At 38.4% G+C, this 17,469-nt stretch overlaps 1 protein-coding gene across 1 annotated transcript in view; it reads left to right on the forward strand.

Moving 5' to 3' along the window:
• The window catches only part of LOC136144259 (ATP-binding cassette sub-family C member 4-like), a 167,867-nt gene extending 150,637 nt beyond the window's left edge, over positions 1-17,230 (forward strand). Inside the window, exons 30-31 of the mRNA XM_065902006.1 lie at positions 7,177-7,311; positions 16,283-17,230. Of these exons, the coding sequence (XP_065758078.1) occupies positions 7,177-7,311; positions 16,283-16,303 (156 nt within the window). The 3' untranslated portion in view covers positions 16,304-17,230. The remainder of the gene's footprint in view (positions 1-7,176; positions 7,312-16,282) is intronic.
• Positions 17,231-17,469: the final 239 nt, after the last annotated feature.

Below are 17,469 nucleotides of genomic sequence, written 5' to 3' on the forward strand. Positions count from 1 at the left end.
TGGAATTGAGCTTTAGGGGTTGTTTGTATAGTTTTGAGATTAATCCTTTGTCTGTTTCTTCATTTGCTATTATTTTCTCCCATTCTGAAGGCTGTCTTTTCACCTTGCTTATAGTTTCCTTTGTTGTGCAAAAGCTTTTAAGTTTAATTAGGTCCCATTTGTTTATTTTTGCTTTATTTCCAATATTCTTGGAAGTGGGTCATAGAGGATCTTGCTTTGATCTATGTCAGAGAGTGTTTTGCCTATGTTCTCCTCTAGGAGTTTTATAGTTTCTGGCCTTACACTTAGATCTTTAATCCATTTTGAGTTTATTTTTGTGTATGGTGTTATAAAGTGTTCTAGTTTCATTCTTTTACAAGTGGTTGACCCGTTTTCCCAGCACCACTTGTTAAAGGGGTTGTCTTTTCTCCATTGTATATTCTTGCCTCCTTTGTCAAAGATAAGGTGTCCATAGGTACATGAATTTATCTCTAGGCTTTCTATATTGTTCCACTGATCCATATTTCTGTCTTTGTGCCAGTACCATACTGTCTTGATGACTGTGGCTTTGTAGTAGAGCCTGAAGTCAGGCAGGTTGATTCCTCCAGTTCCATTCTTCTTTCTCAAGATTGCTTTGGCTATTCGAGGTTTTTTTAATTTCCATACAAATTGTGAAATTATTTGTTCTAGTTCTGTGAAGAATACCATTGGTAGCTTGATAGGGATTGCATTGAATTTATAGATTGCTTTGGGTAGTATACTCATTTTCACAATACTGATTCTTCCAATGCATGAACAAGGTATATTTCTCCATCTATTTGTGTCCTCTTTGATTTCTTTTATCAGTGTTTTATAGTTTTCTATGTTTCTTTTGGTTCTTTAGACAGATGTACTCCTAAATATTTTATTCTTTTTGTTGCAATGGTGAATGGTATTGTTTCCTTAATTTCTCTTTCTGTTTTCTCATTGTTAGTGTATAGGAATGCAAGGGATTTCTGAGTGTTAATTTTATATCCTGCAACTTTACTATATTCATTGATTAGCTCTAGTAATTTTCTGAAAGAGTCTTTAGGGTTTTCTATGTAGAGGATCATGTCATCTGCAAACAGTGAGATTTTCTCTTCTTCTTTTCCAATCTGGATTCCTTTTATTTCTTTTTCTGCTCTGATTGCTGTGGCCAAAACTTCCAAAACTATGTTGAATAGTAGTGGTGAGAGTGGGCACCCTTGTCTTGTTTCTGATTTTAGGGGAAATGCTTTCAATTTTTCACCTTTGAGGATAATGTTTGCTGTGGGTTTGTCATATATAGCTTTTATTATGTTGAGGTATGTTCCTTCTATTCCTGCTTTCTGGAGAGTTTTTATCATAAACGGATGTTGAATTTTGTCAAAGGCTTTTTCTGCATCTATTGAGATAATCATATGGTTTTTATCTTTCAATTTGTTAATGTGGTGTATTACATTGATTGATTTGCAGATATTAAAGAATCCTTGCATTCCTGGGATAAAGCCCACTTGGTCGTGATGTATGATCTTTTTAATATGTTGTTGGATTCTGTTTGCTAGAATTTTGTTAAGGATTTTTGTATCTATGTCCATCAGTGATATTGGCCTGTAGTTTTCTTTTTTTGTGGCGTCTTTGTCTGGTTTTGGAATTAGGGTGATGATGGCTTCATAGAATGAGTTTGGATGTTTATCTTCTTCTGCAATTTTCTGCAAGAGTTTGAGTAAGAGAGGTGTTAACTCTTCTATAAATTTTTGGTAGAATTCAGCTGTGAAGCCATCTGGTCCTGGGCTTTTGTTTGCTGGAAGATTTCTGATTACAGTTTCGATTTCCGTGCTTGCAATGGGTCTGTGAAGATCTTCTGTTTCTTCCTGGTTCAGTTTTGGAAAGTTATATATTTTCTAAGAATTTGTCCATTTCTTCCAAGTTGTCCATTTTATTGGCATAGAGCTGCTGGTAGTAGTCTCTTGTGATCCTTTGAGAAATACCTTATTTTCTAAGTTAAGGTCTCTACATTGTTTTTTTCAGACATAATGCTATTGCACACATGCTTGGGTATATTATAGTGTAAACATCACTTCTATATGCCCTGGAAAAACAGAAAATTCACGTGACTCACTCTACTGCAATATTCACTATATTCTCGTGTTCTGAAACTGAACCTGCAATAGCTCTGAGGGATGCCTATACCAGTTCCTTTCTGGAAAACAAGTGATTGTCTGCTCTGAAAGTTTTAAGGACATAAAGACAAGTCAATCTGCTACAAAGCCTGATGGTTCACAGGGAGGGCTGCCAGCCTGGGGGAGGGGCTTGGTGAAGTGACAGATGATGACAAAGGGCATAACCAACAGTGCTGTCACCATAAAGTCCTGTCACTGCAAATACTTAAGGTGTAATAATTACATATTGTTGCACTGATGAATAATACTTCTGCACAAAAATAGATGGATATTTACTTTTTTCTGTTTTTTAAAATGAAGATCCTAACTCATAAAAATTTATTTTTGTTACAAAAAGGCAATAAATGTGCAAGGTAGAAATAGGAAAAAATTTTTAAATCTCATAAAGGGAAGATTGCAAAATACCCAACACCAGAAAGTAACAGTTGTATAGTGCTATAATATTATTTGGATAAAATTAGAACTATTAATAGTTTAATAATTAGTTTTATGTAAAACACAATATTTCATCAGCAGAATTTTTATAGCAACAATATATTCTTAAAATCCCCCATGTCATTAATTAATTTTTTATAGCATGATTTTAATTGCTGCCTAAAATTTTACCTTAGAGATCAAGTATAGGTAATCTGAAACTTTGACATAATATGGGCTTCCCTGGTGGCTCAGACTGTTACTAATCTGCCTGCAATGCAGGAGACCCAGGTTTGATCCCTGGGTCAGGAAGATCCCCTGCAGAATGGAAGGGCTACCCACTGCAGGATTCTTGCCTGGAGAATTTCATGGACAGAGGAACCTAGCAGGCTACAGTCCATGGGGTCGTAAAGAATTGGACATGACTGAGCAACTAACTCTTTCACGTTAGAGATTATATATTTTTTTAATTGTAACTTTTATTAAAAAATCTTGAAGTGATTAGATGGATATGGTTTTGCTTAGTGTAAGTGAACAAGAGAAAAGGCTTGTTGGGAAACAACTGTGACCCAATTAATAGCTTTATATATCTGTTGGCTCTCTGAAGGAATTTACGCAGTTTTGGTTCATAAACCATTTCAGAATTTTATTTTACAAAGAAATTCTCTTAATTTTAAGTATCGGAAAGATGTCATAACAGCATCTAAGTTATGATTAAGGATAAAAGTCACAACAGTGACTAAGTTAATTGTCCTCATTTGCTCCAAAATAGTGGAGCAAATTAGACAAATTAGAAATCCTTTTTCCCCTGAGTCACCACTGTCTCTACATTAGAGAGTTCTTCCTATAGATTTCAGGATTAGCTGGGTGCTTGTGACCTGCTTTCTCTGCAGCCAAAAGCACAACTGTTGCCTCCAATTCCTGCACACTGCAGTCTTCATATCACCTGAATTCTCCCTGGAAGTGTGAACAAAGAAGCATGTGACAATCTGCACTTGCATTAACTGTATTGTTGTCTGTGGTCAACATTTTCACTCTCTGCAGCTAGAGAATTCTTTGGAAATGAATGATGAAGAACCAAAACCGCAGACAGTAAACTCAGATTCCATCTCTTTCGTTTATAGTCAGTCTTATGATTTTATGTTTTTATGTTTCTTCTTCAACACAAACCTCTTCTCAGTAGAATTTTTCCCAGAGAAATCAAAACCAGAAACTGTTGTAATATCCCCACCTGGAAAGCACAAAATAGCTCAAGCCTAACTAGAGTTTTACTTAAATTCTGTTTTTCACCATCATGGAACATTTCTTTCAGAAGCCTACATGGCTGCAATTAGAATATTTCAGAAGTGGAAAATCGTTCAAAAACTCCAAAACATTTCTTTCAAGTTTTCAAAGGAAAATAACTAACATGGAGGTAGAAAGCACAGTTGGGGAGAAGAGATACGTTAAGAGGGGAGTGCTTATGTGCAAAGGCAGCAGATTTGGGAAAGTGACTGTGGAAGTGACCGTAACCCAGCCTTCATCATCCCCCTGGTGAGAGACTAATTTATTATTTCAAGATTTAAGAAAGGATTTTGAGTTAATACTTTCCACGTTGCCCAGAGAGAAGATCATGGGCACCAATTTTACCAACGAGGGACCCACTCTGCAAGTTTGGACAGCTGTCCCTGTGTCATCACCTGGCAACCAGAAAGAGGGATATGACACAGATCTTCCCCTTGTAACTCTACTTGCCGATAAGTGGGGCTCTATCTCTATTGTCATCATTTCTTGTTGGGCTTTAACTCCATCCTGTCCTGCCCCCCGCCTCTTCATGCACTTACCCACCTGTCCTTACATTCCTCTTTTTCACTGATGGCATCTTGCCAATGAATGTATCAAATTATCTTGCAGTGGGTCCATTTAATTTTTATGTCTAGACAGCTACCAGGAATATCTGCACATAAACAAGTTTGACCAACACATCTTCATTGAGCTTACATAATTCATTTACTTGTCCAACATAATGTGTTTTTACTTAACCTACTAGAGCTTGATAAGTAATTCAAGATTGGATTTCCTGGAGAGATCCTGGGGTTCAGGGATTATTATCACACCAATTTTAATGTGTGATTTAGTTTATAGTTTAACTTGTGTTACAGAAAGTATGGGGACATAGTGGGAAATTATATGAGATTTTTCTTATAAGGGCTGTTAAAAATTTAAAACTATACCTATTTTTCTGTACATAAAGAGAATTTAGATTTGCTTTATGTTTATTTGTTCTGAAATATCTAGAATCTTTGATCAAGCTAGTAAATGTAAAATCTAAGTTGGTAAAATTCTGTTTCCGGCTATTTTTCAGTCTGTGTCCCATCTTAGCTCTTGTAGCCCCTAATGTGAGTCTTGCCTTTTAAATTTAATTAGATCCAATTTATTTTTGCTTTTATTTCTTTTGCTTTGGGAGACTGATCTAAGAGATATTGCTGCGATTTATGTCAAAGTGTTCTCTACCTGTGTTTTCCTTTTGTTTTATAGTATCCAGTCTTATCTTAGGTCTTTAAACTATTTTGAGTTTATTTTTATGTGTGGTATAAGGGAGTATTCTAATTTCATTCATTTCCGGGTATGCAGTTTTCCCAGTACTATCTAGCAAAGAGACTGTCTTTTCTTCAATATATATTCTTACCTAATATTTCATAGATTAATTGAAGACAGATATTTGGAGACCTGTGTTTTAAAACTGCAGTTTTTCTTCTTCAACATCGGGAGGAGCAGTTATGTTCTATTATGCCATGCTTAAGTAAAGTTGCACATTCAGGGCATCTAAATTGACATGCCCAATTGACATATAGAAAATTCACTATGTGGATGAGATATTCAGTTATTCTTGGACTCTTTTGAGAAAGGTGCTCTTAACAATGATTCACAGTATATACAAAAGATTAATAGGAATATGCCCTTTGTGAGACTTAAAAAAATATTTCCAATTAAATACAGAGGATGAAGTTAACTGCAATGCCTACATGTAGAAAAAATAACTCGTGTCTTGTTTAGAGTTCCAGCATATTCTTTTCTTTAAAAAAAATAATATTATTAATTTATTTTTGGCTGTGCTGGGTCTTCATTGCTGTTTGGGCTTTTCTCTCATTGCGGCAAATGTGCAGACTTCTCCTTGCAGAGGCTTCTGTTGTTGTGGAGCACAGGTTCTAGGTGCTCAGGCTTTAATAGTTGTAACATGTGAGCTCAGTAGTTGTGATCCATGAGCTTATTTGCTCCACAGCATGTGGGGTCTTCCCGGACTAGGGATCAAACCTGTGACTCCTGCACTGGCAGGCAGATTCTTTTACCACTGAGCCACCAGGTAAGCCCATACCACATATTCTCTTTAGGTACATTTACTCTAAATATGACCTAAATGAAGAATTAAATTCCACTTAACATCAGAACTATTTTTGTAGTTCTATTATTTGGGTCAATTGTTTCAGGTGCTTTTTCCCCCTCCATAACCATTAACCAAGGTCACTCAAAAGTAGAAAGGCAGACTTAAGAGCCCCTTCCTCTCCCTTTCAATTTCCAATTAGCAGGTTTATTAATGAGCAATAAAAGTGTTGAAGGGCAGGCAGCTTAAGAAAGAATGATAAAGAAGCAAATATAGGCAATTTGTGAAAACAGATTCAGATCCTAGGCAGTTCAGATTGGGCTGCAGCATGTGTTGTGCAGGCTGTGGTCACTTCAATTTGGAGCTCAATTTCTTATTTGCTTTTATAGTCTTATACAAAAAGAAAAGTGGATTTCGAGAAATTCCTTCTGTGCAGAGCAGTTCTGCAAAAGCTGCTTATAAAGCAGCTTTTTTTGCCAGCTTTCCACTCTCATAATAATAAACTACAGCCACAAACAACTTCAAGAAACATCTTAACCTCTTGGACAAGGGATTCTGCCCCTCTTGTTGTTGTTCAGTCACTCAGTCTCTCCTCCTGCCTTCAATCTTTCCCAGCATCAGGGTCTTTTGCAGTGAGTCAGCTCTTCCCATGAGGTGGCCAAAGTAATGGAACTTCAGCTTCAGCATTTGTCCTTCCAGTAGGGGCTTACATAATCCAGGGCCCTAAAGAAATTCCGGAAGCATTTACTTTTTCCCCCCCAATATTGCTCAGATTGTCAAATCAACTTGACAATTAATTTGTTTTCAGGACACTGCCATGTGGTTTGTATGATGTCAACCTACTTTTTAGATAAATGCAGTCTGATTTTCTTGAATCAAGACATTTCCCAATTCTGTATATCTATATAAATAGTCCTCAAAGCTCAGAGTCTGAGAGCTAAAAGCACTAACTAGTGATAACAACCCCAAATGCCCTGGGCAGAATATAAAATGCTACAGATTGTTCAGTTCCAGTAATCATATTCTAAAATTTTCATTTTCTTCCTTTCCTATAACCATATAATAATGAAAGATCAGGCTAGGCATTTGTCTCCCTAGTAAAACAGAGTAATCAGACCATTTAAATACCACCAGTCCTACTACCCAAATTCTCCCTGACCTGCCCCTTTTTGAAATATTGTCTGAGTTATGTTACTGGGAGATATTGTGTGCTAATGGGTTTCTTTCTACTGTTAACAGGTTTTGGATTTAGGGATATGGAATGAATATGGTGGGACACATAATTTGCTGCAAGATAGAAACAGCCTATTTTACAAGATGGTACAACAAGTGGGCGAGGTGGAGGCTGCTGTCCTTGCCAAAAGGGCAAAACAGGTGAGCCTGCTGCGGGAAGCTGTAATTAAAATTCGGCTCCAGGGTTCACTCTTCACAAGATCTCCACCAAGGGTCTGGGAACAAGCACTCTGTGCTCTTTTCAATTAGAAGCCACCAGAGAGGAAGCTTCATGACTGGGTCTTAACAACATGTGCCATGTTGAAGGCAGGTCTGCTGAGAATCTGCAGCAGTGATGGGGGTGATGTCAGGATGTGTGCACCCTTCTGTGTGCACACACTTGTGCCTGAGACAGAGATTTTGGATTTGACTTTTCACATGTTCAGACTCTGAGTTGAGATTCTCATGGAGCACTGAACACTCTCATTTTCCAGACCCATTGCATGCATTCTGATTGGTGCTCACCACATTTGTGATGCAAATTCTGTTGAGGAATATCCAGAAAATTTGAGAGTTTAAGGGAAAAATCTTGGAATATTTTGATTATAGGAAGATTTCCAGAGAAAGGTATAGGTCTCTTCTGTTTCCTAATCTGTAAAGAAAACTCTTACCTGATATTATCACTTTCTCCCTAATTCTTTGTTCTTTAGAATTAGGTCCATTTGTCCCCCATGCTTCCTCTACCTTCTAGAAGATGAAATCATCATCAGGACAAATCAAGAACTCACAACACCTTCGTACTGTAGTCTGAGTGGTGCTGAAGGTCACAGAGCACTTTCTCAGAGATGAGGTGTGGGAGGCGCTAAGCACTGTGTGTGGTGTGAGGAAGGCGCTCAGTGAGGAACATCCGGGTCACGTGGTGTCTTCCTAACAGAGGTGAAGTGGTGACCAAGGACTGGTTTAGGAGACGTAGCCACTGTCATGCAGCCATCTGTAATTCTTTCTGGAACCAGGTGGGAGTGGGATTGGGGTTGATGGGAAGGTAGAGAGAGGGAAGGAAGGAAGGTCTGGTGTTCTTGCCCCTTAACATGTGTGACTGAGGGTGGGATGTGGCTTCCCCATTGAAAATTTATCTCTGGATGTTAAATTATGAGTGTATTTTCCATTCTTCATATTTTTCTGCCTTTCCCAGATTTTCACTTGTAAATAGAAGAAGATAATTTGTGTAATATTTAAAATGTCTTAAAGAAAATATGTCCCAGTATTTTAAATACTTCTGTATGAAAAATTTATCTAAAATGTGGCCTGAGTTCATCACTGTCTTCTCTCAATCCTCCATAGAAATGAGGAAATGCAGAGCAGGACCTTCCACTGCTCATCAGGAAGGAGACTTCCTGGGTCCCAGAAGTGGCTGAAGAGTTGGCAGAGTTAGAGTTCGTGCTTAGGTTTAGGGGAAAGGAAGTCTATGTTTTGAACTTTTCATAAGTACTTACATTGTGTACAAATGTTGAGAAGCTGAATAAGAAACTCTGTATTTTTTTTATGCCTGAAATTCACAGAGTGCTTTTGTCCACTAGAGTGTCTCCCAGCCAGACCATTCCTCCTGAAACCTTGAGAGCCAGGAATCTCCCAAACCCTTTTGCTCTTTTGACCTTAGGCATTTCACATCAAAAAGAAGTGCTCCCACTTGTGTGTCAAAGTCTTCATTTTAAAACTATATTATCATGATATTGAGTAATGAGAAATAGAACACGGAATTTTAGATTGGCCCAGATAATAAGATAATAAGATTCAACCCTCTCTTTGTACAAGTGAGGAAACTAAGGTGCTTTAGAAGGAAGGTGGCCCTATGTATATAACTGGTGTTACACTAGTTTGCAGCAGACACAGAATTATACATTTGTTCTTTCAGTAAATATTTTAAATCAAGTGTAACATACATACTAAAGTAGACAAGGTCATAGAATTAGAAATCTTGTGATTCCTGGTCTAGTAATCCTGCACCTACCCTAACAATATTAATGGTAAGTTACATTTGTGTAGTTCCTTATAATTTATTTTCTACATTTCTCACATGTATGATTTCACTTAATCTCCTGAATGTCCTTTTTTTTTTTTTTTCTGAATGTCCATTTTTATCCCATGTCATAGATGAGGAGAATGTGTCCAGAGCTCAGCCAAGATCACAGAGCTAGTCCAGAAAGCACAGAGGGGGAATTGCTGAGGCAGGCTGGGTACTATCCTAGGTACTGCATTCTGTTTCGAGCCTGAGAACACTGCTCCTGTCACCTGGTAGCCAAGGTAGGGCCAGTCACTGAAGTTCACAGGGTGGCAGAAACTCACTCTTGGATTTCAGCCCTTCCACTGGCTCAGGTCACCTCTACAGAAAGAAATGCATTTCTTAATTCTCATCCACTTTTGACATTATTTCTGCACCGTCTTAGGAGGATAAACCATCACATTATCAGTTTTTTGAATGTGCAAGCGTCAGATATCAATGCATTTTTCAGAGCTATAACACGGGGAGCATTAGCCTAAATCACAAGGTTTTCACTGATAAAACAGAATTCATTCATCTGAAAAGGAAACCCAACATCTGGGAGAAGGTGCTTCCACATCACATTTTCTTGAACTCCTAGCTCAGGTGAGCTGATCACTGACTGTCTGATTGAGCCTTTTTGGGTGATCCATGAAATAGTAGAGAAAGTATCTTTTAGATACATAAAGCTAAAGAGGGCAGTAGTTTGCTAGGGCTGCCATACAAAGACCAAAGAGTAGGTGACTTAAACAGCAGAAACTTATATCCTCACAGCCCTGGAGGTTGGAAGTCTGAGGTCAGGTGTCAGCAGGGTTGGTTTCCTCTGAGGTCTCTCTCCTTGTCTTGTAGACACCATCTTCCCTCTGTGTCTCACATGCTCTTCCCTCTGTGTGAGCCTGTGTCCTGGTCTCTTCTTATGAGAACTCCAGTCTGTTAGATTAGGACCCACCTGTATGATTTCATTTTAACTTTATTGCCTCTTTAAAGATGCTGTCTCCAAATACAGTCTTGTTTAGTCTTGTTGTCTCCAAACACAAATTGCCATCTGAGGTACTGGGAGGTTTAGAACTTCAACATGTAAAATTGGAGGTGAGAGGGTAACAGGCAGGAAGACCAGGGGTCTCCAAATGGAAGAAATAGGCTGCAAGTGTCAGACATTTTTTCTCTCTCTCTTAAGCTTCAGGAGGAAACAAACTATTAGTGTTACATTATTTCCCCTTCTCTATACAAATTTATATCTGCCAAAAAAGAAATGCAAAAAGATAAAATTGTTGTCTGAGGTTCAGTTCAGTTCAGTCACTCAGTCATGCCCGACTCTTTGTGACCCCATGAATCACAGCACGCCAGGCCTCCCTGTCCATCACCAACTCCCAGGGTTACTCAAACTTATGCCCATCGAGTTGGTGATGCCACCAGCCATCTCATCCTCCGTTGCCCCCTTCTCCTCCTGCCCCCAATCCCTCCCAGCATCAGGGTCTTTTCCAATGAGTCAACTCTTCCCATGAGGTGGCCAAAGTATTGGACTTTCAGCTTCAGCATCAGTCCTTCCAGTGAACACCCAGGACTGATCTCCTTTAGGATGGACTGGTTGGAACTCCTTGCAGTACAAGGGACTCTCAAGAGTCTTCTCCAGCACCACAGTTCAAAGGCATCAATTTTTCAGCACTCAGCTTTCTTCACAGTCCAACTCTCACATCCACACATGACCACTGGAAAAACCATAGCCTTGACTAGATGGACCTTTTTTTGGCAAAGTAATGTCTCTGCTTTTTAATATGCTATCTAGCTTGGTCATAACTTTCCTTCCAAGGAGTAAGCATCTTTTAATTTCATGGCTGCAATAATCTTCTGCAGTGATTTTGGAGCCCCACAAAATAAAGTCTGACACTGTTTCCACTGTTTCCTCTGTTTTCCCGTCTATTTCCCATGAAGTGATGGGACCAGATGCCATGATCTTAGTTTTCTGAATGTTGAGCTTTAAGCCAACTTTTTCACTCTCCTCTTTCACTTTCATCAAGAGGCTTGTTAGTTCTTCTTCACTTTCTGCCATAAGGGTGGTGTCATCTGCATATCTGAGGTTATTGATATTTCTCCCCGCAATCTTGATTCCAGCTTGTGCTTCTTCCAGTTCAGCATTTCTCATGATGTACTCTGCATATGATTTAAATAAGCAGGGTGACAATATACAGTCTTGATGTACTCCTTTTTCTATTTAGAACAAGTCTGTTGTTTCATGGAGGCCTTACAAATATCTGAGAAAAGCAGAGAAGCTAAAGACTAAGGAGAAAAGGAAAGATATACCCATGTGAATGCAGAGTTCCAAAGAATAGTAAGGAGAGATTGGAAAGCCTTCCTCAGTGATCAATGCAAAGACAGAGGAAAACAATAAGATGGGGAAGACTAGAGATCTCTTCAAGAAAATTAGAAATACCAAAGGAATGTTTCATGCAAAGATAGGTACAATAAAGGACAGAAATGGTATGGGCCTAACAGAAACAAAAGATATTAAGAAAGGTGGCAAGAATACACAGAAGAACTGTACTAAAAAGAGCTTCACGACCCAGATAGTCAAGATGGTGTGATCACTCACCTATAGCCTGACATGCTGGAATGCGAAGTCAAGTGGGCCTTAGGAAGGATCACTACAAATGAAGCTAGCAGAGGTGATGAAATTCCAGTTGAGCTATTTCAAATCCTAAAAGATGATGCTGTAAAAGTGCTGCACTCAATATGCCAGCAAATTTGGAAAACTCAACAGTGGCCATAGGACAGGAAAAGTTCGATTTTCATTCCAATCCCAAAGAAAGGCAATAGCAAAGAATGCTCAAACTACTGCACAATTGCACTCATCTCACACACTAGCAAAGTAATGCTCAAAATTCTCCAAGTCATTTCAACAGTATGTGAACCATGAACTTCCAGATGTTCAAACTGGATTTGTAGAAGGCAGAGGAACTAGAGATCAAATTGCCAATGATCTGTTGGATCATCAAAAAAACAAGAGAGTTCCAGGAAAACATATATTTCTGCTTTATTGACTATGCCAAGGTCTTTGACTCTGTGGATCACAACAAACTGTGGAAGATCCTTCAAATGATGGGAATATTAGACCACCTGACCTGCCTCCTGAGAAATCTATATGCAGCTCAGTAAGAAACTGTTAATACTGGACATGGAACAATAGGCTGTTTCCAAATCAGGAAAGGAGTACATCAAGGCTGTATATTGTCACCCTGCTTATTTAACTTATATGCAGAGTACATCATGAGAAATGCTGGACTGGATAAAGTGCAAGCTGGAATCAAGATTGCTGGGAGAAATATCAATAACTTCAGATATGCAGATGTCACCACCCTTATGACTGAAAACTAAGAACTAAAGAGCCTCTTGATGAAAGTGAAAGAGGAGAGCAAAAAAGTTGACTTAAACTCAACATTCATAAAGCTAAGATCATGGCATCTAGTCCCATCAATTCATGGCAAATAGATGAGGAAACAATGGAAACAGTGACAGACTTTTTGGGGAGGCTCCAAATTCACTGCAGATGGTGACTGCAGCCATGAAATTAAAAGACTCTTGCTCCTTGGAAGAAAAGTTATGACCAACCTAGACAGCATATTTAAAAACTGAGACATTACTTTGCCAACAAATGTCCATCTTGTCAAAGCTTTGGTTTTGCCCGTAGTCATGTATGGATGTGAGTGTTGGACTATAAAGAAAGCTGAGTGCTGAAGAATTGATGCCTTTGAACTGTAGTGTTGGAGAAGACTCTTGAGTGTCCCTTGGACTGCAAGGAAAGCCAACCAGTCCATCCTACAGGAATCAGTCCTTAATGTTCATTGGAAGAACTGATATTGAAGGTGAAACTCCAATGTTTTGCCCTCCTGATGAGAAGAACTGACTCATTTGAAAAGGCCCTGATGCTGGGAATGATTGAAGGCGGGAGAGGAAGGGGACAACAGAGGACAAGATGGGTGGATGACATCACCAACTCAATGGACTTGAGTTTGAGTAAGCTCTGGGAGTTGTTGATGGACAGAGAAGCCTGGCATACTGCAGTCCATGGGGTCACAAAGAGTAGGACAGGACCAAGCAAGTGAACTGAACTTATACAAATTTTAAAAGAGGTTTCTTTTAAACTTCTGTGTTGCCATGAGGATACCTGGTCCCACCTGAACTTAACTTTTCTCAAACCTTGAGCTAACCAATGCTGTTTTTCTTGTGGAAATGTTTGTCTTTAGCTATGTTAATGAATTATATATTTACCCTAGACTCTGTCTTCAAGTAGCTTCCTCTTAAGACTCAGAATGGACTTAAGAAACCAGTATGTTTTGGTCATGCAAATATTCTCTTAAACTATGTCAATGAGACTATATTTGCTTAGAAAACTGCCTTTCTTCAAGATTCATGTCAATCATTTATGGCCAGGAACAGCTCACCTTGTGGCAATGTTATCTCAAAATGCAAGTTGTTTGTGAGGAGCCTGGTGCCATTCTCTAAGTTTTGAGACATTTCCTTTCTCTAATTAGCAGACTACTAGTAGCTATACAGATCTTCCCTGTAGCTCAGAGGGTAAAGAATCTGCCTGCAATGTAGGAGACCTGGGTTAGATCCCTGGGTCGGAAAGATCCTCTGGAGAAGGGAATGGCAATCCACTCCAGTACTCTTGCCTGGAGAATCCCATGGACAGAGGATCCTGGCAGGCCACAGTCCATGTGTCACAAAGAGTTGGACACGACTGAGCAACTAACACTACTACTCCTAGTACCTATATAACATCTGCCTAAAGACTAGCTGGGGGCACTCTTTCTGCCCTCTTCTGATGTCTATGTCAGAAGCTTTCTCTATCTCTTTTATACTTTAATAAAACTTTATTACACAAAAGCTCTGAGTGATCAGGCCTCATCACTGGCCCCAAATCGAATTCTTCTCCTCTGGAGGCCAAGAATCATGGCATCTTTTGTGGTTCAGTAACAGCCTTTCAGAGGGGACACAGTTCATCTCCAAGAATAAATGCCTGTCATCCATTCTGTTCTGTGACAAAGCAGATCAGATTGAGGTTTTTTTGAAGTTTCTTTGTTCCCAGTGTGTAACAGAGGTGTCATTTTGTCCATTTGTGAAATCATCTAATACAGCCCAGCAGTTATAAAATTCTCATATCCTAGCTCTAGGGGACTGGTCCAGTTGGATAGATGGAGGAGGCACTTAGCATCCATGTGATCTTGTGTCCCCCAAGGTCTCTGGGGCTCAGGTCCTCACCTTTGTATAGAGCAGGATTATAGCCCTGCTGTCTTCTTCACACTTATCACAGGGATCAGATGAGAGGGCAGATGCTTAAGTGCTTTGAGAATATAGAGTGTTTTACGGTATAAAGTGGGATTATTTTGTAAAAGGCTGTAGGTAGAAACCTTGCCTCCCAATAATAAAACAAATATACCCATAGTTCTTCTAGGTAACTTTAGAGACTCTAAATCAGGGGTCCCCAACAGCTGAAGATCCTTTGCAGTATTTGGTTTGGGTATTTCAGACCGTGAAGCAAAGTCCTTTTCAGTTAAAAGTTGCTAGAAATAATATTTTCTTTATAAAACATTGTATTGAGAAGGGTTATGGAGAAAGGAACCAGATGATTTTGGAAAGAATATTAAGCCATAGAAAATGAAATGAATTTTCTTTTCTTCCTTTTTCTGTTTTTAGTTTCACCAAAAAAGTACATAAGCATAAAATCACCAAATATGTCTAGCTTAATAAATTGGAGAAGGCCCATTTGGGGGCCTCCCCCGACTCCCACCAAAGGCTTTATTTTTAAGTGCTTCCATTACAATGGAAATAGCCTCAGATTTCAGCTGGTGGGCCCAAGCATTCTTGGAGGGTTTATTTTTCTCCTAAAGTGACATTTAAATATATAGCATTTCATGTGCAGAGCTGTTTTGGGGGTAGCAGGTTATGTTAGCAACAAGAAAATAAGAAAGTGCACTTACTGTGAAGGTAGGTGTCCTAGTGCTTTTCTGTTTCGTGTGTGAAGTTCATTCTCTCTCATGATAACTTTGTTTACAGCACCCACAAATGCACTTGCAATCAGGTTTTATAAAAGAGATTTGGAATCATATGTCTAAGCAACCCAGTTTGTGACGTGAGTCAGCCTCTGATAAACAATACATTTTCTGTTTTAAGGACTCAGATAAAACTTTTCACCTTCTTCTTTAAGGATAAAGAGTTACACTTGAAGTCCTTTTTTGCCCAAACACATTCAAAGATAAGGCTTCACCAGCCATGGCATTATTTTATTTTGTTATGTGCATCTGTAAGGAACTGAGATACAATACAGCTACTGAAACCTGATGATTGTGGAACTTGACAGCACTTCATTTCCTTTGTGTTCTGATTATACACTGAGAAAAGCTGTATCTCTTCCAGGTCAGCTAGAATTTGGTAGAATTCAAGAGTTCAAAGGTCTGGCAGAGATCTATCCTATTACTGGGTATCATCTTATGTTTTAGAGAAGTCTCTTGGTTGAGTCATTGTTAAAACGTTTGATTCTCTTTTCATTCTTGGGACCCACTATCCACAGGTCACATTTCTATAGGCCCTATGGCTTCATTGCTGCACAAATTAAACACCAGGATATTTCATATATATATGCCAGTGTTTCAGTTCTTGTCAATCAGAGTTTATAAAATATAAAGATAATAACCCAGTACTAACATCCAGATCTGCTGCGCTCCTTTTATGTGTGAAAATGACAAACCTTGTTCAGATGCTAGATTTCCTATCCTCTTTGTTACCTGTTTTTAATGTATTTCAGGGAATAAAATGATTTTGCTTATCAATTTACTGTAGTGATAAAGCATATCTGTGAATCAGAATGATCAGAAATCTAGTAGATCTACAGGTTATTTGGCATTAAACCCAGTCCCACTGAGGGTTTTTAATGGGGCTACTTTCTCCATAGAATAAATACAGCCCTGGTTTTTTAAAACTGTGCCTCCAGTAGTGATATGACTGCTTCACATGAAGAAGGAAACCTAGAAATGTTTTGCCTCAGGAGGAGGACTTTAAAACTTTTAAACATGTTGTTTTTGTCTTTTTCTCCCTCAGGTGTACTTCAAAAGGAAATAGCCGGATATTACTCACAGTGACCTTGTGGTTATGAATGTTTCCAGTGCGTAGCCCTCAGCCTTCACAATTTTTGAGTCAACACTGTGATCCTACCATGAGTTCATGTCTGTTCAAAAGGCTTTTTTTACCATAGGTTTTGCACTGCATAAACTATATTCTACTTTTTTTTACATGAGCAACAAATATTTACACATTACAAGATGTTAGTTCTCCAAATTCACTTAACGATTTCAAGCTCTTGAAAAAGGATTTATTATGTTTATTTAAATGTTATATTACTTGCTTTCTTATCCAAATGAGATGTGCAGGCCACCAATAAAAGCTGTCTGCCAGGTTTTATATCTTGAGAGACTCCAGAGCCAAACTCATTTTCTAAGACTTGAGACAAAGTTGTCACAGGTGTTTTTTGCTGTTCCCAGAATTACATATTATTTTCCAATTATATCAGGGATTTTATTTACTTGAAGACAGTGTGAAGTTGCTGTTTTGTGTCATCACTTCCTTTAACATGACTAGGATCCATTTTTCCACTGAAAGACATCTGGTTAAGATACTACAGAGAAAACTGATAGGAAACATCATACAATATACTATAGTTTAAGTAGCAAAAAAAATATGCATATATGGTTAAATATACAGAAGGACAATATTATATGTTCTGAAAGAGAAGAAAGAGAAAATATGCTTTCTCAAAATAGGAGCCCTTCTAGGGGATTTACTAATGAAGGACAAATGTGTGCTAGACTGTCTTCTAGATAGGGGATTTTATTTTATTTTTTTACATTACAAATTGTGGTAAAGTATATATGACATAAAATTTTCCATATAACTTTTCTTCATCACACAATCCAGTGGCATTAATCACATTCACAGTGTTGTGCAGCCACATTGTCTGGGCAACTTTTGGTAATTATGTGCTTCCACTTCAGTGTGTTCTACTGCAGAGTCATTTTGATGTTTCATTTTTCTAGGAGGAATCTGTTTCCTGTGAGTTTTGGGCTTGATTGACATAAATTTATTCACAATATCTTATATGTTTCATCTCTGCAGCATCTCTAACTGTGTTCTTTTGGCTTTTTAATTTTCATTTAGCCTTCATTTTTATGAATAATCTTGCATAACTTTTTCCTGTTTTCAAAGAATCAACTTTTTGCTTGATTGATGCT

Source organism: Muntiacus reevesi, chromosome 11 (genome assembly GCF_963930625.1).
Source record: "Muntiacus reevesi chromosome 11, mMunRee1.1, whole genome shotgun sequence".
Classification (NCBI taxonomy): Eukaryota; Metazoa; Chordata; class Mammalia; order Artiodactyla; family Cervidae; genus Muntiacus; species Muntiacus reevesi.